Source organism: Dermacentor albipictus, chromosome 6 (assembly GCF_038994185.2).
Source record: "Dermacentor albipictus isolate Rhodes 1998 colony chromosome 6, USDA_Dalb.pri_finalv2, whole genome shotgun sequence".
Taxonomy (NCBI): domain Eukaryota; kingdom Metazoa; phylum Arthropoda; class Arachnida; order Ixodida; family Ixodidae; genus Dermacentor; species Dermacentor albipictus.
In genome coordinates this window covers 45,386,070-45,411,836 of record NC_091826.1, presented here as the reverse complement: position 1 = coordinate 45,411,836, position 25,767 = coordinate 45,386,070, and the positions used below count along the sequence as shown (strand labels likewise).

At 49.0% G+C, this 25,767-nt stretch overlaps 1 protein-coding gene across 1 annotated transcript in view; it reads right to left on the bottom strand.

The window, feature by feature from the left end:
- The window catches only part of LOC139061011 (CDK5 and ABL1 enzyme substrate 2), a 139,122-nt gene that overhangs the window by 33,102 nt on the left and 80,253 nt on the right, over window positions 1-25,767 (bottom strand). Inside the window, exons 2-4 of the mRNA XM_070540426.1 lie at window positions 16,571-16,755; window positions 14,400-14,535; window positions 173-259 (exon numbers count right to left, since the gene is read on the bottom strand). Coding sequence (XP_070396527.1) covers window positions 173-259; window positions 14,400-14,535; window positions 16,571-16,755 — 408 coding nt within the window. The remainder of the gene's footprint in view (window positions 1-172; window positions 260-14,399; window positions 14,536-16,570; window positions 16,756-25,767) is intronic.

Below are 25,767 nucleotides of genomic sequence, written 5' to 3'. Positions count from 1 at the left end.
AAAGTCTGCTCGAACTAAAGAAGACACATGGTATACATGCACGTGGCGACAGTATCGTAGAGGCGTCAGTCAGTTTTGGACACCTTCCGCGGGCTGGGAAGCGGATACGCAGTCGATCTGCAACATGGCGGCCATGAGAACCTGCGCGCATGCGCGCGGGCGTGTGACGTACTTGGCGCTGCTGCGCAGGCTCCGTCGGTTGTAGGAGAGCGCGGAGAAGACGACCACGGGGGCCCGCTTGGCGCTGACCATGTACACCCTGCACAGAGAAAGGCACAAGAAAAAACAGTTGGAAACGCTGTTCTAAGTTTTCATCTTTCAGGATTATACGTGTGTGCTTTGAATTCGATAAGAAGATTAGGGACAGCCGTAGGTGCGCTAGCGCCCGTTAAAGCGCGCGTGCTAAAACTAGATGAAAAAAGAAATTATTCCGAGGTGTCCTCAGCTGTCGCCTAAAAGACGCGAAAGCCTTGTAAAGCCTATTGTAATTCACCTTAATCCACGTTAATCCTCTCTAACCTATCTTTATCTTCTATCATCCACCTTAATCCTCATTAATCATCTTAATCCACTTTAATCCTCTCTAACCTATCTTTATCTTCCATCATCCACCTTAATCCTCATTAATCACCTTAATCTATCTTAATCGAATCGCTAATCATTCATTAATTAACTTTGCTAATCATTAATCATCTCTTTTACACGGCTGGACATGCTGTGGTTCGCTTTTGGCCTTCCTTGTGTCACGTGGTATTTTCTGTACCTCACAACACGACCTTGAAACAGAGATCCAAGGCTTTCGCCTTAAAGATACAACAGCCAGACCAGCGATTTCTTCGGCTCTGAAATCATATACTGCGGTAGCGAAATTCACCCACACTTGAGGACAACCATTTTACTCTTGCTTGCCCACTTTTTTCCTCGAGTAATTGCGTTCGCCCACTACGGGGAACTGGACAAGAATACGGCGGTTACAGAGCATTTGGCCCGAGTAAGGATGCGGTCGTATTAAAATGCAGCGCATCGAAAATGCATCGGGGGCGCCGATTAATTGTGACGAGCTCCCGGGTTTCTCGTTAAGTGCACCCAAAGTACGGTGCACAAGCGTCCCACCGCGGCGGCAAGTTGCCTTTTTGTCTATACTTTCATTTCCATTTTTCTTATTATGTCTACAATTTCAAATAAACGTCACAACTAATTTCGACAGAATATGGACCCCCAGTGTGCCTCGAGTAGACCGGAGACCGGACTAACGGCCTCTTATCGAAGTAGAGGAGTATGGCCTAAAAGCTCATCGGCCCGGAAGACCACATGAGCTATTATTCTACAGCACATGAAAGGGGCAGACTTCAGTGCTCGACTGTGGGTATGCCCTGTAGTAACTCGCACAGTGCGTGTAATTGACGTTAACTTTCACGTTATCTGTCTCTCTCTTACACTCTCCCTCCCCACTTGCAGGATAGCAAACTGGACAAAGCCTAGTTACCTTTCAAGTTTGCTTCATTCCCCACGTCTGTATGTCTGTATCTAAGTCCGTATTTCTCTCTTTGCCTGTATCGATATTTTCGTCTGCCTCTTTGTATCTATATTTTCGTTTGTCTGTATCTATGTTTTCGTCTGTCTGTCTTTCTCTGTGTTTCTGTCTTTATCTTTCTGTATGGGTATTTCTGTTGATCTCTCTCTCTCTCTCCCCCTGTCGGTCCTTCTCTGAGTGTCTCTATGTCTGGCTGTCGGTCCTTCTCTGAGTGTCTCTCCCTCCACCTGTCGGTCCTTTTCTGAGTGTGTCTCTCTGCCTGTCGATCCTTCTCTGTGTGTCTGCCTGACTCTCTCTCTCTCTGTGCCTGTGTGTCTGTGCCTGTCTGTCTGTGCCTGTCTGTGCCTGTCTGTCTGTGCCTGTCTGTCTGTGCCTGTCTGTCTGTGCCTGTCTGTCTGTGTGTCTGTCTGTCTGTCCGTCCGTCTGTCTGTCCGTCCGTCCGTCCGTCTGTCTGTCTGTCTGTCTCTCCGTCTGTCTGTATCCATCTCTCTGCCTCTCCGTTTTTCTGTCTCCCTGCCTGTGTCTGCCTTACTCTCTCTCTCTCTCTCTCTGTCTCTCTCTCTGCCTGCATGCCTGTACTGAGCAGGATGCGTTGTTGGGCAAGTTGGTTCATTGTAATTGGGAACATTGGTTGCGCTTACTAGACAATCACATGAAAGAAGCCTGTCCTGTCTTCTTTCATGTGATTGTCTAGTAAGCGCAACCAATGTTCCCAATGCCTGTACTGCTCGTATCATGCCTCACAGATTCTGCTAGCCTCGGCCAGCTCGTGCTTTGTTGCTCGAGCGCTGTCAGGATTGGGGGCTCAATCCCATCGTCCGTGGTCCTTTGCAAAGATTGGAGTGCGGCATGAATTCGAAGGTAGCTGGCCCATGCCGTCGTCCAACTTATTTACGCTGAGATCGTTGATGAAGTGAAGAATTGCTTCTCATCGAGAACGAGGAAAAAGGGTTTATTTACAGAAATTAAATCAGTCTAACATGACTGCTTGAGAAAAAGAGTAACAGTCCAACATGACTGCATGAGAGAAGTGACTCAGTCTAACATGACTGCTCAAGAGAAGTGTCCTCAGCATTCGCACAACCACAGTTTTTATACACTCGATCCGCCGGTCATACGACGCGGCGACTGTTCGTTTACTCATCACCAACTCGCAGCTGCTCTGAAGATCAGTTTAGGTACACAAAGGCAACCGCGCTCTGATGCCCGACGACGGCGTTGGCGGGGTGCCGTTCCGGGAACTATCGACGCCGATCGAGGGTCGCTCGTTGTTCCGTGCCTCGCCGAAGCGTGAGAAGCATAAAAATACGTCGTTCCCGCGGCAGCTTGTCCATGCGTGTCAAATCAGCTCCGCGTTGGGGAACTCCGGAATCATTGTTCACGCACCGAACTAGTTCCGTCACAATGTCGAAGGGGCGGGTGGAAGGCGGCGGATTCCAGCGCAAAGGCCGCTTCTTTGAACGCCTCCCAGCTGCGGCGACGGAGAGGGAGAGGTGCGCGTCGTGTCGCCCTGTCGTAATTGTGTGGCAATCTTGTTTCGCAGCTCGCCATTCTTGACAGCGCCCACCAGCGTGCCACGCCAAATAACCGCCGGTACGCAGTCGCTTGTAGATCCCCCCACAAGCATACGGCGAGTTCAAGGACTCCGTAAACGCCGGCTGCCTTGACGCGGGCCTTGACGCGACATACCCGACCGCATCCATCGCACAGCATCAGCAGAGAAAGAGTGCAAAGAAGAAGAAAAAGAATGCTGTAGTACTGGCAGCAGCAAAAACCAAAACGCCTTGCCAAGCGTGTTTCTTTCCTCCTCTCCTCATTCTCAGACACGCCGTCTGGTCGAGTCTGGTCTGGTCTCGGCCAAGGTGGTCCCGTCTCGTGTAGTTTCGTTTGCATATATGCGTACGCGAAAACGGAAAACCACTCGCGACGAAGAATAAACAGATCTGGGCGGCGACCTCGCCGCGCCTCCGGTAGTTGCGTGCAGTAAACGACGATCGGAAAGCCGAAGCCAATTCCAACCAACTTCACGAAGCGTTCTTCCGGAAGCCGTCGAGTTCAACGACGTTATCGAATTCGCCGTCTGGTCATCTCTGATTTGCTCGCCCTCTCTGATGGATGAATATATAAGAAGAATGAGAAGCACTACCTCGCTGCAATCTTCTGTATATTTGCTCAACAGTTTCGGTTGGACAAGTAAACTGAAGATGACTGCCAAGTTTTGCTCCTCATCCTTATAAATACGTTTGTCCCATTGCAAAAGAAATCCAGTCATATATACATACATTGCGCAACCGACGGTGGTCTTCACGGGACCGTCACCACTTACACTTCGGTCCTCGAATAGACAGGACGGCTGTTGAGTGGGCTCATGAAAAACACTTTTGCAAATGCGCTGAAAGCGGTTTTAACTCGTACATCCGGGACCTCCAAATGAGGCGCGACGTAATGCCTAACGCATTTCTCTCGCATTTGCCGCTAAATCGCCAGTCAACTTCTTTAATGTATGAGCTCGATTCAGTAGCTAAACCCAGCACCCAGCAGTTACGGTCACGAAAGGCCGGCACAGTCATTTCCTTCGAGCGCCGTGGTCCTCCTCGCCGATTTAAAGTGTGCGCGTGACGTGATATCCAGAATGAGTAGTCCACATAGTCTGATCTTCATGGTTAATGTTGAAAAGGATGGAAAGCAATGTGCAACGCAAATGTAGACGGAATCTCTGCCGTGGCTCACCAACTTACCCGGCTCAGTCGAAACTTTGCTACCGTCGTGAAGCAAAAGCCGATAACGGACTGTTTAAACGAGGCAGTCACTGCAGGTTGTCGTGCATGTTCCTCTAAAAAACTTACAATGCAGAACTGCCAGCCCGAGTGCTAATGCCATAGCGGAAAACGGGAGTGGGCTATACAGAACTCCAGCAACGAAGGGGAGAGAGAGAGAGAGAGAGAGAGATCCCACACGCATATTCGAGCCATGGGATGTATGGTATCCGTACTATCAATGCGGGTAGAAAGAAAAAGGGAAAAGAACGACGTTATAAACGACAGACGTTCAAAAAAAATTGTCTAGGTATGCCTAGTTGTCTAGGTGTGCGTAAGCATTGCGCCACTTGCTCATCTCCATGCAGCCCGGTGTCATTGTGAACGTTATGAAGCTTGATCCGACAACTATGAAGTTTATCAACCTTTGTCAGTCGTTATCAACCTTATCGGACTCGATCCGACCCTTATAAACCCTTATCGGTCGGTATCAAACTTTATGCAACCGATCCGACCCTTATATACCCTTACCTCTCCTTATCAACCTTATGGGACTCGATCCGACTCTTATCAACCCTTATCGGTCGGTAGAAAACTTTAAGCAATCGATCAGGTCTTTATCGACCCTTACCTGTCCTTATCAACCTTATCTGATACGATCCGACCCTTATCAACTCTTATCGGTCCTTATCAACCTTACAGGACTTGATCCGACACTGATCAACCCTTATCAGTGCTTATTAACATTATCGGAATCGATCCGATAATGTTGAACCACTATGAACCAATGAACCACTATCAATCGTAATGAGACCCGTATAACCCCTGACCACTCCTTATCAAGTCATTGACTACTTATCTCTCCATGCTGCGCCACGTGATGCGCATGAGCCCTCATAGATCGGTGGCATTTTGGTCGATGAAGAAACACCCCAAATGAAGGCACATCCAGCGATCACCGAAACGCAACAAGGAAGTGGCGTGTTCGGAAATAAAATTTCGCAAAATCGGAATTTTTCTGATGTCTACAATGCACCAAGTCGGCTCTACACGTGGTTCTAGAGGTGGCTATTATTCCACCATCACCAAACATTTCCACGAAGCACTCATAGAAACAATGATTTATGCATTAATTTCTTTACAGTGATTAGTCTTGCGTGATGGACAGGTTTCGTAGTTCGGTAAAGCATAGAAATGCTTAATCATTAAGACAAAACTGCGTCGGTCATCTTGCATCAGCTAGCGCGTATACAAACGAACGAAGAAATATCACGTTCTGGTACGCTTCTGGCGATAACGCATTCCGATTCCTCGTCGTTTTGCGTGCAAGGCACGTTTTATATACAGTATAAAAAAAGTTTCGCGCGCTATGGCGCTTACGTTGTCTTCAAACAACCATCGTCATCTGTGACGACGGTTGTCGTTGGAGAGACAACGACGGAGATAGACGCTAGCCGAAACGAGCATGCAGGGCGTGCAAACGGGTCCCAGATGTTTTGCGTTTGAGAGGACTCGCTCGCCTCTCCCAACGTCGCCCGCTTGCACTCCACGCCCACGCAGTACCCGCCGAGCTAGCGGCGGAAAAAGAAAGAAAGAAAGAAAGAAAGAAAGAAAGAAAGAAAGAAAGAAAGAAAGAAAGAAAGAAAGAAAGAAAGGAAGAAAGGAAGAAAGAAAGAAAGAAAGAAAGGAAGAAAGAAAGGAAAAGGCATTCTTCGGCCAATTTTCGGCGCCCACTTTCGTTCCCCCGGTGTCATCAACCGGGTTCCGTCGCTCAAAGCACCCCGGCCTGGCCGCCCTGGCTCTGATGGAGCATCGACGCCAAAGAAGCACCGAAACTACCCCGAGGCGCCGGTGTCGAACTCAGTTGCTTTCACTCAATGAAACGCCTGGATGTGACCAACGGCTTTGCCGATAACGAGCTGGCGGCGGCGTGCACTTTAAAGAATAACCGTGTTCGACGACTCCTCTCCTCAGCAGGATTCAGATATGTGGGGACCGTGAGACACACTATAGAAGAGAACAAGAAAAGGTTACGAGAGAGGAGAAAAATGTCGCCTTTCGTTCTTCGTGGTCCCGGGAAGAAGGGGTCAGAGGGATCGTCGTCCGAGGTGACAAAGGGATACGACCGAGGACCGCGATGCGGTGGCCGAAAAAAGGACGTTAAGGAGCCGGCTGAATTCGACGGCGTCCTCAAGCCGAAATCACGAACGGCGGCTGACGTAACAGTCGTATACCGAAAAAAAAAATGAGGCCCGCTCGTTTTCGCGTGGCATATTACGAACTCTGTGGGCAGTGCGATGCAGAGAGCCCTGAGATTCTTTAGCTGCAATTGTATTTGAATTACCGGTAATTACTGGTCTATTTGCAGTGCCTGTGGGCGTATCGAGTACAGTGGTCGCTTTTTGTTTATGTTTGTTGGTTTGTTCTTTAATTTCAAAGTTTGCCCTGCGGTATACAACGTGCGAAGCATGCACGTTATCTGCAATTCATTTTTAAAATGTCTTAAGTCCACCGTGCGCGCTAATTAAGGGCTCTAAGGTTGTCGAGAAGGAAAGGGGGCACTCTTTTCTCACCACCCACAGTTTTCGAGGGTGAAAAATTACTTCCGGAGCCTCTCCACCCGTCCGAACGCCAACGTGCCCCTGCACTCCTGCGGCCTAGAAACTTTTGACTAAGACTGCACACGTGTAGCGTTTAACGCTCGACGAAATTCTACAAAGATCTAAGGTGCGGATCGTATACAAACACCCACGGATGGTATTCAGGTGGGCAGCTTTTCTCTTTTGCGTTAAATAAATTTCTATGACGTAACGCAAAGTAGACGTCCCCTGTCTCCATTCCTTTTCGACCCAGCATCGTAGCAGTCCACGAATCGAACCGCGGTAGGAACCGGCGGCATGCACTGTTATAGTGCAGCGTTAGAGCATGTCTTCACCGTCTCGCGGTTTTCGCAGTGCTGCACGGAATTGTGACGTACCTTCCGCGGCGCCATCGGGAAGTTTCACATGCGTTTAGTCGCACGGAGAGGCGGCTTGTTACATACATATGTAGGCGACCCCACCCTGGACCATTACATGCACTGAAAACCTTGCCGCTTCAATGCGCGGCCGCAGCGATTCTTGCTCGCCATGCTGCGCGTTAGCTACGCGGAAAACGCGCACTTGATGATAACAGAGAGAGAGAGCAAGGAGAGAGAAAGGAGAGGTGGGAGAGAGAGTAAGAAGAGTGGAGAGAGGAGAAAGAGCAAGGAGAGAGAGAGAGAAAAGAAAGGTGGGAGAGAGAGCGAGAAGAGAGGAGGGAGGAGAAAGAGCAAGGAGAGAGAGAGAAAAGAGAGGGGAGAGAGAGAGCGAGAAGAGATAGAGGTCAGAGGGAGAGAGAAAAGCTCTTTTCCACCAAAACGCGACGCGTTTCTTGTAAACACCTGCTCTAAGCAAGACGCACAGAGGCATTACAGCGGTTTGAGGGGGGGGGGGGTAGGAACGGTTCAACACGGATGCATATTTACGATACCATGCAGGCCGTTCTATAATTCACGTCCTATCGGCGCTCCGCGTAAGCGTCGATCGGCGCGTTTGAAAATGGCCTGTACACACAGCATCCATCATTTAGACGAGCGACGTCGAGTTCGCTCGCGCTGCCCAACCACGGACGAAGCGCGAAAGATGAAAATGGCCCGCGAAAATGCTTCAGCATCCCTTCGTATCGCACACTATTTTTTTAGTTTGTATTATTTTGAAGTGTCTCGGACTTTCTTTTTGAAGGCCGCCTGTTGCAGAAACGATAATCCTAGTCCCTGAGCTGGATTATTCAGAGAGGCGGACATTACTTACACACGTGAAATCTAAACCCATACGCAGCTAATTGGGAAAGAAAAATCAACTTCTTTTCTGTCCGTATTTAGGCTGTCAGAGCCTTCTTACAAGGATGCAACCCGGCGCACTCACATAAGCTGGATGTAAGCGGCCGTGATCACCCACGCTTTCCCAAATTTAAACGAAGGGTTATAAGACATCCGAATTAAGAACGTGAGCAGTACCATACTCTTCCGCGAACTAGCATGCAGCCACTCAACTTTTCTGCTGCTTTCACATTGAAGCAGACGCGCCAAGCCGTCTGAAGGGACAAATCTATCGCAGTTCAAGGGTCCCATCGTCGTTATCGTTACGTCGGTGATATGAACGACCGCAATTGCGGCTTGGCGGAGATTTGGCGCAATGCTGTCTCCGTGACAATGGGAGGCTGGGTTTACAGTCTACAGGTCAGGCACAGGGCCTGCCTCACTTATCGCGGTGAACAACGAGCGCACAATAAGAAAAACACAAAGAAAACGAAGCTGACAGAGAACAGCAAGAAAGCCGTTTGCTCAATCGCTTGCAGTTCTCAGAACTGCCGTGGTTATCGGCATGACAGCGCCTTAGCTCGGTACGTACAACGAAGAACGATAAAAGGAATAAGAGGCTAAGTATGAGTAGGCAGAGAGATACAAATAAGAAGAAATAACATAAAAAACAAGGCCGCGCGAGTTCTCCAAAGAGCGGCTGTTACGCGTAGTACAGACGGCGAAGGAGACATTTCTCTGTGTCTTGGCAACAGAAGCAACAGCAGCAGACGCAGAAGCAGACGACGACCAAACAGGAAAGAAAGAAAAAAAGAGGCAGAAGGTAATAAAGATGGCAGGTCTTGTCGTCTGCTACGAGACAGCAGCGGTCGCGTTCCAAGGAGCGTGAGTCACAGTACAGAGCCACCGTTCGTGCTATATATCGCCTGGCCCGCGATCCCGGAAGCGAGACAAAAGGTTACTCGCACGCCAGGAGAACCGAAGGCGTGCATCCGGAGTCTTTGCATATCGACCTCTCTCTCTCGCGCGCGCGTATACTATAAATACGTTATCGCCGCGTTAAGCGTGTTTATGACGCACTCCTGTTCCGGCACTCCTAACCACTAGTCAATTTTATTACGGACAGTTGGCACGCGACGATGCCACATCGCCATTACTGCGCCATGTACGCAGGCGCTAAACTTGGCCCTCACCTGCCGTAAATCCGCGACCGATGCGATGTGCGTCTATTGTGTACGGCGAGGCGGCGCAGTGCGATATAAATAGCAGGAGCGTATAGCGTCGCACTTAATAACGGACTACTATGCTCCACCTAACGAACTCAGCGCGGTGCAGCATGGGATAGAGCGCGTGGGGCAGCCAATCGACAATGAGGGCCGGCTGCTTGTTTCGGTGTAGGGAGCACCGACTCGCCCATTGTAGTACGTTCCTAAACCTTCCGTGAAGCTCGCCTCCCGCGATGGGCGATTGGAGGCTGACAATGGGAGAGCGCTTTATGTATAGGGTTCTCTATTCTTGTTTAACTGACGCGACCCATATGACGCTGCATTGCATAAAATTGGTGAGAAGGAGGTAATATATATAACTTAGTCGAGCTATTATGCATTTTTCACGACGATCAATACTACACATCATCTTTCTTGTTTCCCGATTTCCTTCATTTCTTGGCCGCGGTCGCAGAGAAGAGTTTCTTTTGCAAAACAACGTCCGGCTATGACGTCGAACGGCCACAGACGTGTCCGTCAGAGAGTTTAGGCTTCGAAGCTCGTACGCATTTCGTATACCTGTTGCTTTAGAGGGCGGTTAAGCTTCGATTTCTCGCGCCGTCACGTTCTCGTTCTAAACAGCCAGCCATCTTTCGCTCCAAGGAAGGAACACCAAGGTCCCGAATATGTCCTATGAGTCATGGGAGAATCACTAGCGACGTCTACGGCCAACCGAGCTCCGCCGAGAGAAACAGTTGCAAGAGAGAAAACGAGCTCGTGACTTACTGATCGTGCAAGTCACTAGTGAAAATTTGCGTACACTTAACTTTTTTTCTCCTGTGCTCAGAAATGAGGAATTGACGCATTATTTGCGAGCAAAAGTCCGCGCTTACCCTATGGCATCCCCTGTCCACGACCGTAGAGCCATCAGGGAGTTTCCGCCATCGGTTCGATGCTACTACATTTCGTGTCTGTTTACTTAAACGGTTAGCGACGTAACAACGGAAGACCAACGTGCGCGGGACTACGTCCTAAGAGCCATGGCAGACCTATAGTGACGTGTCTGTGGGCAACTACCGAAACAACGGCCCGAAGGACAGTTCCAAGAGGGTCAACAAGCTCGCGACTTGCTGATCGTGGAAGTCACCACTCAAGACGCGTCCGCCCCCTACCTTTCTTTCTTCTTATTTTTTTATTTTATTTTGCGAGCTCGTAAAGAGAAAGATTGTTGCTCTATGGTGTGAAAGACATCCCGCGTACTCTGACATCACGTACCCCTAGAACGTCCGTCCATCATACAGTTCCTGCCTCGGATCCGGCGCCATAACGTGCATATGTTTGCAGACGGTTAGGTTTGGTGCCGTCACGTAACGTTCAGGTAAGACAAAGGCCGCGAACCCGTTGCGAGAAACAAGCTTGTCACAATCGTGCTGTCTATTCTAGTATGGGAAACCACACCGCGCTGAGAATGATGATGATGATGCATTTTTTTTTTTCCTTTTTGGCGCGAGGGATCGCGATGAGAAGAACAGTTCCAAGGGGAAAAACAAGCTTCTAACTTGTAGGCCTAACACTCTGATCCCGTGTTACTTTCCTTTGGGGAGTTCGAACATGAAAGATTTCCCTATTACCAGAAGAGATTAAAAAATAAATGCGAGGAAATTGGACGCGCATCCAGTTTGCTATATACCCTATGCAAGGCGTAAGGGGCTTAAGGGATGAAAAGACAGAAAAGCGAGAAAACACGGAGTGTCCCTTCGTCTGGACGCGTACGTCGAAAACATCACTCGCTATCGTACGTCCATTTCATGAACTGCAGTAACATATACGTGCCGCTTTTTTTCTGGATTTGCGAGGTGTAGATAGCTTGCACAGACGTCATCGTGGCCGCCATCTTTAGGTACTAGCAGGTCCAGAAGGGGTGCAATCAAGAAACGTCACACCATAACAGCACGATGGGCCCATCTTATGTCGAACGACAAAGCCATAACAGCGATAAACCAGCGAAAAACAGTCACCGTCAATAGGCAAAACAATGTGCGCGTGATAATGCAATTCATTGACGTCATCGTGGCTGCCATCTTTGGGTACTAACGCAGTGAGAGGTGCGTCCGGGATGCCACATGAAAACTACCTATACGTGGCTGCACGGCCCAGGTATATACTTCGGTTACCGGGAGTATTATCAATACGCCGGGTCTACCATGGTGCCGACTAGAAGGAAAAAGTCCGCAGTACTCTATGCCATCAACGTGTCTTCGAACGTCCATACACGAGGGAGTTCCTGCCCCGATCAGACCCGCAGTCGTAACTCATGCCTGTTTACAAACGGTTCTGTTCGGCGCGGTCACGTGACGTTCAGGTAAGCCCACTGCGGCGTAGCGAATCCGTTGCGAAAGACGTGCTGCCAGGATGGTGACGTCTACTTCTGCGGGCGACCGTAGCGCGCGCCAAGAGGAACGTTTCCGAGAGAGGAAAAACAAACTCGTGACTTGTCGACCACGAGAGGCATTCATTACCCGTGCTACTTTACAGCGCGAGACCGCGTGCTAACTTAAAACAAAAACTTTTTTTTTTACCTCTGATATGAGGTATTGCTGCATTTTTTTTACAAAGAGAAGTCCACGTACACTATAACATCAAGTGTCCCCAAATGTCCCGCCCTCAGAGAACTCCCCGCATTGGAGCACGTGCCATAATTCTTATCTGTTTACAAGCGGTTCTGTACGGCGCGGTCACGTGACGCCCGAGGAAGGCCAAGGTCGGAAACACGTTGTGTGGGAGACGCGCACTAGCTGTCAAGACTCGCCATGTCTGTTATTCCTACGGGGGATCGCATAAAGCGCCAAGAGGAACGGTCCCAAGAAGAAAACAGAGTCGTAACGTGAGGAGTCTTTGCGACGGCCAACTTTCGGCCGCGTTCAGAATTTAAGAAAACGCAAGAAGCGCGAGTAAAACGGTTTCCGAAGATGCGCTACTACACTCTCAGGTATACAGTGCTCACAGCTGCAGCAAACCAACGAGCCCACTGATCGATCCACGGGCTCTATAATTCGTCTCTATACAGCGGGTCTATGGGACAATCTGCTCTGAAGAGTGCCGGATTGATTTTGACCCCTCACCGGCTACAAGTCGTAAACTGCAATATGCGCCGTGACGTAATTAGTTGAAAATGAACTAGTGAGGTTTCTCAATTCATCGTCTGCGGGCCGTAACGCGTCGTCTGGATGAAATTGGTGTCACTTTTCCCGAAAGCAGACGGCACTGAGGATGCGCTTGAGCCAAACTAAAGCCCCTCCATCCGCGCGCCACCGCCGCGCGTGGATGTAGGGGCTTTAAGCCAAACTGCCACGCAGTGATACACATGCACGCTGCTTTAAATTCGGGATTCTAACGCTTTACGTAGTAATCGCTTCCGAACTGATTTAGAAAAGAACCGAAGGCGATTTGCATTAAAAAGTACAAAGGGTTCGCACGAAGATTATGCGTACGCATAGTACGCACGCACGTCATTCGAGGATACTCCGCGACTTCCGGTTTACGGCGCCGCCATGTTGGGGAACCTATAGGTCTAGCCTCTATACTATAGGCCTATGCGCGCGCCTGTTGATAAGGTTCCCCAAGATGGCGGAAGGTAGGGGAAGCAGACGACAGCAGCGGATGTGACGTCGCGTGCATACTATGTATAGGCGATCGAGCTTGCCTATACGACTGCGAGCGTACGTGAAGGAAAATGTGGCGCGGTGCTTCCAGACTGTTCATTCACTGAAGAGCGCGCATGCGTTTAGGCTTCGCGACGTCGTTTTGCCGTGACCTAATTCGGGACGTCGCCACCAACGGCTGCAGCGAGGTGGATTGTGCTCGGCAAGTCAATGGAGGCGATGCTGACGCAGCGCATTGTGTCAATTGCTCGTTGAACAAAGGTACACAGCTGCGCTCCTTGGAGAGCGGAGAGAGAGAGAGAGAGAGATGACCGATAGTTTCGCACAGTATGGTTCACGGCGACGTAAGAAACAATTTCACGCATATGCTCGTTACTCGCCCAGTTGCGTTCGCGTGACAGAATAGACTACGGTGAGCAAGTATACTTCCCTGGAATCCCGAGCAAGCAGGTGTACCTGCGCTTTCCGGAACAGGCGTTGCACCTCTATAGCAAAACAGCTTTGAAATGCGATGGGTATATAGACAAGGCGCGAAATCCTCCTGCAAGCACGCAAGCAGCTTTCCAAATCACATACATTTATATATCTATAGAGCGTATGTATATAACAAGTTGGCGGTCACTCAAAGCGGCCGGTATCCGGCAGCCATCCGTTTAACGACACCTTGTGCGGTAGATATGGAACACTGTACACGGTGCATGTGGTTCAGCTCCCGGTAAAACACGTTTACTTTGTAAATCTGGCAAAAAGCGGGTGTCCTAAATGCGCCGAATATAAAATTTGGCATTCCAATGTACTCGATCCCGCGACGCCCTCGCACCTATATATAGGCTGAGTAAATATCATTCCCTTATTCACGAGGAAAACAAACTGAAAACAAACAAACAAACAAACAAAACAAAGCAACGACGTGCACATTGATGAAGTAACCGATCTTCGCTTCAGAATGCAAATGGGCCTTTTCCCCATCTTCCTCTTCTCTTCTTTAAAAAGAAATCGAGCTCCAGGGTCTTGCGTGCCAGAACCACAATCTGATTACGAAGCACGCCGTATAATGAGGCCTCTGAATTAATGTGTACCCTACGGCGTTTTTTTTTTTTTAGGCGCACGCACCCAATGCACGCTGCACGAGCGTTTTTTTTTTTTTCGCTTTCCGCCCCGCAATGAAATGCGGGCCCCCTCCACGGCTGGGATCGCACCCCAACGACATCGAAGCTCGGCAGCGCCAAGCCGTAGCCACTGACGAGCTACCGTCACGTGCCCCGACCCAAGCCAGCCTCCTCCTCCTCCTCTCTGGACACAATCCTTGTGGGGAAACTCTACGCGCATGCTCGTTCTGCAAGTAGCGAGTAAACATGGAGAGAGAGAGAGAGAGGGTATAGGGACACATGCATGTATACGCACCTCTCATCGCGCACGGGTTGGTCCCGGCTGTTGCTCTTGGCGGTGACCTTCTGCTCGAAGGACGAGTGCGAGCTGTCCGAGAAGCTGCCAGACGTCTGTCGGCTGCGGCTGTACTGCATGGGCGCCGGAACGCCACCTGCGGCCAAGGGCAACGCGAAGGGAAAAAAAAAAACAAACAAACAAGCAGCTCCAGAATGACGTGTCTCCACAAACAAAAAAGAAAAACTCAACGGCAATTAACGTATAACTACGGCAAGCTAACGGAATTGCGCGGGCTCTGCTGTATAACCATACACCTACTTCTCGGCCCTTTGGACCCTAGGGCGAGCAGACGGCTTCGTCCAGAAGGCGAAGTCAATCGAGGAAAGCAGGGCAGACGACTCGAAAATGGCGGCAACGGGCCGAAGCACTGTTGTTACACCAGTTTTCCGGTTGTGTGTAAACACTTTGCCCATGTCTTCGCATTACAAAGGTGGGTGGCGGTGTGGTGAATGTGTGTGCCTGCATGAGTGCGTGCGTGTGTCAGAAAAGAATCTTGGAACGCGTTCAACGAATAGTAGTTGAGACAGTTCGCTGCAAACAAAAAAAGGCAGGCGGACTGACGGGGCTGCGTGTGATGCAGTTGCGTGCAGGGGATTTCTGAGGTCTCGTTGCAACCTTATCTACTGCAACGCCAGGAGAGGACGCTCTCACCCCGAATATGTATCTCCTTATGAAGCGCATTCTTATCGCGCGCACTCATCTACACTCCTTCGCAGATTACGCATAGCTGAGTCAAATGTGAGGGGGGCACATCTGCTGTTGCGGGGGGTCGCGCAGTGAAACCCCAGAACCGACACATTCAAATCTAATCTCCTACGAGTGCGGCTGCGTGTGCCTGCGGCAAACAAACCGGATCGCTTGTTTATTTGCTCCGATGCTCCAACTGCCGGAGACACGACCTATTTTATTGGTGGGCGACCTTATCCTTTAAGCTTTTTGTTTTCTCCGTAGGAAAGCTATAAATAAATATCGCTTATCGCTTTCCCGTATCGTGCGTTCTCAGACAATCGCTCTTGTGCAATCTGTCTTCAGTTTAGCTACCCCCACACATAGATTAATCCACGCTGTAGCAAGCTAAATGATCAAGATATGCTCTCTTTTTTACGGGTCCTAATTATTGTCGCAAAACCTGCGTTTTTTTAGTGAAAGCTATCACCACCACCCTCTCGTCGTCGTCGTCATCATATTCATTACCACCATGTATGCCCACTCCAAAACTATAGAGTGTTCTTTGGACTAGAAGCTAGCATAGTGCGACACGGTGCTCAGACGTTTGACATAAAATCAGAGTCATGTCAAGAGCTAAACCACGACCAAAGATGACGTGGGACCCTCGAAATGTTCACAAGCAACGTTTTTGTTGCGCGAAGCGCGAATGGTTAACAGACACACAAACAAAAATTGACACGAGGACGCCACATTAATTTTGGCTCACTCTTGCACCACTTCGCCCTATCACCATCAACAATGAGATCTGGTGGCCGCGCGGGGTGTGTAAGATTGTAACTTTGAGACATTTATCGACGGGCTATCAATACTTGCGACTGGAAAGGGCATGATACGTAAGCTACGCAGCACATACCCAGGCACTCCGGCACCAAATTAATCTCGGCTCGCCCTTGCACCACTTCGCCCTAGCTCCATCAACAATGAAATCGCGTGACCGCACGGTGTGTGTAAGATTGTGTAACTTCGATATGTTCATCGACGAAACATATATACCTGCAGCTGGAAAGGGCACGGTACGTATGCTAAGTAGCACGTACCCAGGCTCTCGGACACCACACTAATCTCGGCCCGCCCTTGCACCACTTCGCCCTGGCACCTTCCAACAAATCGCTAGAACCCGCGGGCCGCGTGTGTATAGATTGCGTAACTTTGAGACAGGCCGTCATAATTGACGACTCAAAAAGGGTGTGACGATAACGTTTGTCACGTGGCACGCACCCAGGAGAGAGGGAGAAGAATAGAGGAAGGCAGGGATGTTAACCAGTCAATAGTCTGGTTTGCTACCCTACACTGGGGAATGGGAGAAGGGGAAGAGAAAGAAGGGGAAGAGAAAGAAGGGGAAGAGAAGGTGCAGGTACGTGTACGGACAGCGCTTCAGTTAAAGTCGCTCGATCACGCACCCAGGCTCTCGCAGCTGCCCCGGACCTGGTGCGAGGAACCGGAAGAGGACTGGTTCCGGGAGGCGGCGTACTGCTGCTGGCGGCCGCCGCTGGCGGGCTGGGGCCTGCGCCTGCCGCTCGTGGAGCCGCCGCTGCCGCTCACCGAGGGCAGCCGGATGCGAGTCTCGGAGGCGAAGCTGTGTACCCTGCGCACGAGGCGGGGAAGAAAAAAAACATGCTGCAGTGCGAGTCTCGGAGGCGAAGCTGTGTACCCTGCGAACGAGGCGGGGAAGAAAAAAAAGCATGCTGCAGTGCGAGTCTCGGAGGCGAAGCTGTGTACCCTGCGCACGAGCAGTGGAAAAGAAAGCACGCTGCAGGGTCCCGGAACTCGGTTGAACGAAATTCGCTTAACAAGACGTGTTATACCGGAACCCCTAAAGCTTCCTCTTAAGAGGAAGCCTTAGCTCGGGTGCTCGTATCTAAATAATGTAAAAGGAGAATTCGTTTTTTCTCGGCAACCAGTGCGCCAAATTTGACGAGGTTTGTTGCATTTAAAAGGAAACTTAAAATCTAGTGACTCTTGGTTCCGAATTTTTGAGTTAGATCGTCATTTTTTTATTAAAAATTGGCAAAAACCGAAAATTTTTGAAAAACGAAACTATCAAGTTTACAACTCTGTAACTCAAGAACGAAAAATGAAAATACAATTCTGGGAATTGCATCTAATAGTACATCTAAAGCGGACAGAATTCGTATGTTACACGTGAACATAGAAAAATTTAGTAATACGGAAATACAGTTTTTGCAGAATTTCTAAACAGCGTAACCAATTCACGTACGATGTAAAATGACATATCGAATTTGTCCGCTTTGAATGACCTAACGGATGCCGTTCACAGAACGGCGATATCTGTTCTTGATGCAGAGCTATGAACTTGTAAACTTCGTGCTTCTATTTTTTCAAACCGTCGAATATTTGAAAATTTTTAAAGCAAAATTCAAGCCCTAAATTCAGATTCGGCTTCCAACAGTCACTAGAATTTTACTTTCTCTCTCCAAATGCAACAAATTTCATTAAAATCGGTCAAGGGGTTATCTCATCAAAACGTTTTTGCGTTTTACATGTACTTGAATATGCCGCATCGGAGTTGTGCCCGAGCTAAAGCTACCTCTTAAGTACTGCAGCGGCAGCTATAGCAACGGCGGTCAGCACCGAGGTCGCGGAGTTTACGGAACCCCGAATCGCGACGGCATCGATCCGTGTACGAATAATAAATTGCACGGGGTCACGCGAGGAGATCGTGCATACCTGGAAGGTTCCGCTGTACACGCACGAAAGATCGAATTGCGGGTGAGTTGCATTTCTTTTTTTTTGTTTACAAACACTGCTGCCTCCATACGAGACATTGCCCCCCAGGCGGTGGGTCAATACAAAACGTCGAAGATACAAGAACACGTTCGCAGAATGTAACAGTTTAAATTATCACACAAACGAGGCAAAACCGGTCTACAGAATGCAGATCAAAGTTAAGAGCGCTAATAAATACTGACAGAATATATATCTGTTCACTTCTGCAGAAAAGTGTTCCGTGGGTAGTCGTCTAACGGATCCATCAAGCTTGTTCCACAATTGGATTGTTGACGGAAGGAAAGAAAATTTAAAACAGTTCAATTGTGATCTAAGCGGGACAATGTTCATCGAATCAGTGCACCAGGTGCTGCGCACAGAGCTATTGACGAAAGATATACCGTGCAATGCGCATACGTGCGAATCACTTGCAAGATTTAATTTAAAATTGAAACTATCTACGAATACTACCTCTCAAACGGCATTTAGATCAAAACTAATCCATAACAGCCGCCACGTACGTACATTAGCAAACTGAACTCTAAATCTCTCTGCGCGTTGAACAAGACACACCGTTCACTGGCACCCATCACGGCCGCGCGTACAAGCTACATATATAAGGATCACAGCTACTACAGTATTGCCTACCCAATGCACTAAATAAATTCAAACTAACAGACGGCAGTTCACGTCGAAAGCGTAAAAAATTCAATTTTAAATATGGTGTCCTTGAATGCCTTTTCTTTCCCATGTAATTATGACACCTTGAGTGTTTACACGTTGTGGTTTTTGAAGTGTGACTTCAAATTTTGCGTACGACTCACTCTTTTGTACCGCATGTTGATGCATTTGTGTGAAGGGGCTAGCGGAGCGGGGCTAGTCAAGCTGTAGATACGCAGATTTTATCCTGCTATATCCTCACCATAAACGGTGCATTCTGTTGTGGCACAAATGTACTCATGTGGTGAAATAAAGCGAACCTCAAACCTCAAAATGTCCTTGTGCGCAATGCCACTTAACGGCTTTCGAAGGTCAGGAGAACACTAAATAAAAACACTAGATCAGTAGTCATGAAAAGTTATTCCTTCAAAAACTCTTATTTTCCTCAATTTAGAAGCTAGGTTATTTATGTTGGAAACGAAAAATGAAAATTAAAGTTACATATTGTGAATTTCCCGCCGGAATACCGGTGCCCGTAATACGTCAGCATGACGTCATGAATTTCAATCTACTTTCTCGTATTTCGGGGGGACCGTTGTGGGGCAGCAAGAGTTCCTGAAACTTGTGTTTTAACTTTGGCCTCTTCTTTTTTTCAGGATAAATTCGATTCGAAATCGCTTGCAGTCGTGTCGAAAATTTCGCTCTTGGAACATCCCTATACGCTTTTAGAATAATCTCTAGTTCGTCTTTACCGATAAATGTTAACTAAATCCAAGCAGACGGCATCGAATTCCGTGACGTCACGGGAACTTCAAGGCGGCTTCTGCAAACCGTAATTCGTTTTTGCGTCTTTCCTGGCTTGCCAAGCCTGTCCCCGCGGTAACAGTGACTTTTTAGGGTTTGTAGAAGGGTAATAAGTGATAGGGATTGAATTATTCTTCTTCCAAGACTTATTGACTTCCCCTAGTTCTCGATGGCTTATCAGAAAAAAGAAAAATAGTAAAAAAAAGCAAATCATGCAGATCCAACGAATATGTTGAAATCGATGGTTAAGCCTTAGAGAAATGTTCATGGAATCCTACGCAATGAACCGTGCGGCTGTTTTGGTTTTGCCAATTTACGTGCTTATGCACTTGGCTATGCAGCCAATAAGTAGACAGTTATATACATACGCGCAGTTCGGTACACGCCGACACGCACTGATTGCTGTAAGGCATAGCTATTGCAAGAACTGTGAACGCACTTCATCGAATTAACGCGTGCATACGTACACCCACATCATCATCACCCTCGAAGTTATTATTGCTTGATGTAGACGCCGCACGAATGCTCGATCACATTAAAGAAATTAAAAAAAAGACATGTAGCATTACAGGCACGGCAGGCGAGGCGTTCAGCAGGACAAGTGGACGACGGACAGGTCGTCGCGTTGACGCGGAGCTGCGGCAGAGCAGACGAAGTCGAAGGGATTACGAGACTCATCTTAAAACTTTTTGTGCGCAAACAAACAGGGACGAAGAATAGGGGCAACACAAGGCACAATACAATAGGGGCAACACAATTCTTCGTCCCTGTTTGTTTGCGCACAAAAAGTTTTAAGATGAATCTGTTCCAACTAGGCCGACTCGCAGTTATGCTTCAGTTGATTCCGAGACGTTTAAGTTATGCGCGCGCCCACAAGTGTGCCGACGCGACGTCTCCTGCCGAGCGATCACGCCCGCGAGGATGCGTACATGTATACGCCCTTTCACACCCACGCACGGCAGCCTCGTGTAACCATCCGGAGTACACGCGACACGTCGAGTTTGATTCGTCGATCTGCAGGCCGAGTCGGCGATGTACGGTTCGACCACGCCAAGCTGATGATGGTTTCAACAGATGAAGCGCCAACAGCGACGGTACACTAGGAAGGAACAAAGACAGGACAAGCGCTAAGCAACCTATAGCGCCTTGTCCTGTCTTTGAACCTTCCTCGTGTGCCGTCACTGTTGGCGCTTTATCTATTGAGAGCTATGCACCAACTAGCCCAACAACGCGTTTTACTGATGATGATGATGATTCCGAGATCGCGGTTGCGCACTTTGCTTGCCTGCTTAGGCGGACTTACGAGCACTTACGAGAAATCAACGAGAAAAAAAAAAGAGTAGAAAGGAAGCAGTCAACGCAGCAAAGCCCAACGTACCATATCTGATACACTGACGACACCTCAAATCGCTGATTGGAACGCGGGAAACGTAACGCAATATCTTCAGATTAGCTTCTGTGACACGCCGAGCTGTATCATTGCAGTTTCGGCTGCGGTCGGACCACTCAGCGAAACGATTTACCAAGTAATCAATTACTGATCTAATTGTCCTCGAAGGGGAATGGCGTTTGGGCTTTCAGGAGCCAAAGAGCAGGTGTACCACGCCAAATGCAAAGAGCCACCGCGACGGGCACATCTGATACGGTTATGAGAGAGGATTTCTCGCTGTATACATACTTACCCTGGCGATGTTATCTGTTCCCCATTCACCTCGCTCTGTTTACTGTCGCATCTCCTTTTCAGCTCTCTCACTGCTAACACGCAGCACGACGTACGACGCGCCTTCGGTGGAATGATAGCACCCCAACTCCAAGCCCTTCGCGGTTGTGAGGTCCTTTATAACGGGCAGTAGAGACAGTCGTTCGTGACTGATAACACATACTGCGAAATGGACGGACGGGCGGACGCATTTTACGAGCGTCCCATTTTAGACGGGGAGCGGCACGTGGCTACAGTCACCGAGCTCTTTCTTTTGTATATACTGCATGCTGCGTCATCGCCTCCGAGATCACCGCCCGACGTCGCCGATTGTGGTTGCGCAAATAGGAGTGTCGGGTACACGTACGTCCTGACCCGCTAAACCACCGGCTTGTTCGCGCTCGAATTTTTGCGCAGAGCTAGCACGTTGTGGCGAGTTTAGTTCAACACCACATTTGTGGGTCTTGTAGATCACAAACTTTGTTGGACGAGAAATCCGAAGCGGGCGTCGTCCTGCGGGGACGCGCCACCCAGAAATTTTCGACAAATCGAAAATTGTCCGGGTTTCCGCATGGTTGGAATGACGGATGCTACGAGCATCATCAATCATCAAGCACATTAAACGGGCCGGTGGGCTTCGCCACCAAGCTCATATTTCTTTTTTCTATTTTGCTGAATATCTTACCTATCTTTTTTTTTTCTTTGTTTCAACAAAGCAACATATAACATAGCATCAAACTTTCTGAACTGCTATTGGGAACTTCGTTTTTGTACACCTCCGTTGTTCGTGATCCAGGCCTACTTCCCTGCCACCAAACCTCCAATCGCCTTCTATACTAACCTAGAATGCGGACATGTTTACTTTCCCTCATTTATTCCTGAACCCAAGGGATTCGTGTAAGGAGGCCAGCGGGGCTTAAAGCGACAGACGAATAGACATCTTCAAATTGTCATAAAACATGTTCCAATGGAACGACGGTGAAAACACGGTGTTCACCATAGCCATGACAGATGGCGCCACCGTAGGTTGCAGCGCAATCGACACATTTTGAGCGGCGCCGTCGCAGAGGATGCCCACTTCCGATTTGTTGATTTTATCCACTGCTGATTAATCCGCAATTTCTTTGTTATATTGAAAACCCAAGACTCATCACCTCGTCTGTCTCAATCACGTCCAGTTGTTCAGCGCTGTTAATCGTTTTATTCAGACATGTGCCACCCAGCTCAAGTTAGCACGTTATTGCATAGGGCAACTATGCTTCATTTGCCTCTAGGTGAAATACACGAGACGTGCCACCAGAACGTGCTCAATCGTTCCCGCGATATTCATACACGCTACGCATTAATTCTGGCGTCCTCTGATCGACATCCAACAGCAGCGCGATGCTCTTTGAATTTATAAAACTTTTTCTCGGGTGCCATATGACGTACACATACGCAACGTGTGTGCACGTAAATCGCTCTTGCACGGCGTGTTGTCATTATAGAGTTTTAGAAGAGGGACCCCAATAGTTCTGGGTACCAAAGAGCTTTGCGGGTGTTAGCGTTGGGGCACGCAGGAGTGAAGAGTTTTAGAATCTGGCTTGGCGTTTGCGGATAGCGCCTTGCACTGACAGCGCCACTACGGCGTCGAAGAAAAGCCATTAGAAATTAAATAAAGTATACGATTTTATAACAGGAATAGTAATTTTGACTTTCGTGTTTTCGCGTTTAATTACCAATTTAGAGGTTATTCTATAAGCAGCAAACAATTAGTTGCACTTAGTTTTGAGTGACGAACTGTGCGTTAACCAGCCAAGCTAAGCCGCGTTAGGCCTACGAGCCATAAAATCCATAGAGTTTCCTACAAAATTACTAGAGGGAACTCTGGCGCTGCAGTCGTTGTCCTACCATGGGAATGATGGGAAGTACATGGATTTGTCTGATCTTCGTGCTTATGGATTCAGACGTTCTTGTGGCTTTGTATATTACGCTATATAAATCTTATTGTCGTATATTTCAGCGCAATCTATATTCTTCGAAGTGCAGAAGACGCCGAGAACGCGTACAATTGCTATTAATTGTAACGATTGAGCTTGTCCAGGTGGCCAAATCGAAACGCGCCAAGCGTCTCAAGGCACTGGCATGCCTGCGATAAATTCATAAGGGCGTTTCATTCGCTTGTCGATACATGCGTCCGTAGTTTAATGGTTTCAATATCAGGCTTCTGTACTAGAGTCCCTGTGTTCGAATCCTGCCGTCGGGCAATTTTAATGGTGTTTATTTAATTATTTATTGCGCAATATACTGTTGAAAATAACGCGTTTACGAAGTCACAAAGCCGTTTGAAGCCAAAAGAACGAAGTTTTTAGGCAAATCCATGTACTTCCCATAATTCCCATGCTGGGAAACCGCTCCCATTGTAGCTCCCATAGACACTAGCGCCAGAGTTCCCTCTAGTAATTTGTGGGAAACTCTATGATAAAATCCACAATCGTATTCGGAATCAGCGGCGTCTAATGAATCAATCTTCACAACACAAGCTAGTTCAGAGAAAGCGATAACCGCAGTCACTTCTCCTAGCTTGCGAACTTCACGCGTCACCACGAATCGAGCCCAGTTTGGCGCTACGTTAGAGCCGTCGCTTCGATGGGTGCCGCCATGTTTGTTCAGGCAAATCTTTTGGGGCTCCCGCTAAATCAGCGAAATAGCGCGCCCGACGCAAAACCCAAACGCAGTTCGCGTCTCGCGCATGCGCAGTGGCTTCGACGCTATTTCTTTGGGGTCCCAAATTATTCTAAAGCTCTCTATCGCATGCGAGAGTGAACGTTGGCAGTAGCATTAGTAGACGTGAATCGTCGTGGATACGCACGTGACCGAATGCTGGCGAGGGCGAGCAGACGTGAGTGTGTATACTTACACAGCAAAAAAAGAACAGACGAAGAAAAAACGTATACAGGCGAGCGAGTGTGAGTAAGTGAGCGAGTATGCAGTTATTTTGCCGACCCATGTTTGTTGGTGGCTGCTACCACCAAGGTCTACGCTGCAATCGCACCTGGCCTGCCAAGACATAATGAGCCGGGGGTCGCGGTGCACCCAGTAGGTGTATACACCGGTAACCGAGAAGAAGGGGGAGAGGGAGAGAGACTGCGGAAGGTGTCTGGCTTTGTTTCAATGACAAAGCGAGCACGAACGAGGTCGACGAGGTTGGAAGGGTGTACGTGTGTGAGTGTTTGGGTAAAGGGGAAGGGTAAATGACGAAGAGAGGGCTTTGCTAACGCTGCTTGCGAGGGCTGCGGGCCAGGGCGGACGACGCCAGGCGCAGGCGCAGGGACGAACAGGGGCGAGAACAGGGCGACAGCATTATAAGACGGATACGCTCGACGGGGATCACCAGGCGGCAGAGCGTTGTTCTAAAAATTGCGCCCGATGCACTCGCGTGACTCGAAGCTGACGTAACTTACCCAGCAATGGCGACGGCAAACACCCGACACGTTGACCCGAGGTGGCGTGATTCGCCGGGGGCGACCAACCTGAATTAAATTTGTCGACGACGCCGTTGCGTGGCGACCGTGACGAAACCGAGGGTCCACATTATGCAGGGATTATTTTTTCCTTCGTTCGGATTCCAAGAAAATGGGAAGCGTTGCAGGGGGGCGGCAGAAAGTTAGGTGGGCGGATAAGATTGAGAAGTTTACAGGGATAACATGGGCCACAATTAGCACATGACCGGGGTAGTTGGAGAAGTATATGGGAGAGGCCTTTGCCCTGCAGTGGGCGTATCCAGGCTGATGATGATGGTGATTTTTCCTTCGACTCCTTTCATTTTCTTATCGCCCGTCGCAGAGAGCGACCCATACTGACGGTAACAAAGGTTTGTGCGGCGTCACGCCAGCCAACGCGGTCGCCGTGGCCGGGATTCGATCCCGCGACCTCATGCTTAGACGCCCAACACTAGCCACTATGCAACAGAGGGCCAAATGCAAAAAAAGATAATAAAAACGTGAGTGTACCGTCCATTGGGCTCACGTTAAAAAGGTATACCTCTACCCGGTACCTAGATACATCTACCCCTAAGATACTGTGTCATGACGTGCTCCTGGTAAACAATACCAAGACTGGCCGTAGAAACGCTACCGCAGTAAATTAGTCACGGCGCTCTGAGTATTGTCACTAGGTTTGTTTTTTTTCTCTCTCTGGGGCTTAGAGGTACCGCACCTTCAAGTAAATAACAAAAAAAAGGAAGGAAGGTTCGAAAATATCGGGTCAGTACTCGGACCATTCTACCGTCGGCTCACTTTTATAATTAAACTTTATTCCTGCTCTTGTCCCGTTGAGGTGAAGCTTGCCGGCGCCGCTTCCAACAAATGATGCCGCCTAACGCAACACAGCCACAGACCCCGACAAGTGCTACGACCAAAATCTACGGCTACGTACTACGCGCTACAACCGTGCCGTACTCACGTCTCTAGCGACACAGAGAAGCAGACGGTGCGAGACGCTTCCCGAAGCCTGCGACAAAGGGGAAAGGGCGGGAGTCGACAACCGGAAGTAGGGATGATGGGAAGTAATGCAGGGTGTTGCGCGACGTTGTGACGTCAGAAGGGAACGGAAGGGACGGTTGGGGGGAAGGGGGGGAATTACGGTAACATGAAAGAGGGATGACGGGACGTATGACAGAGTATTGCGTGACGTTGTGACGTCAGCCGGGAACGGAGGTGGGGAAGT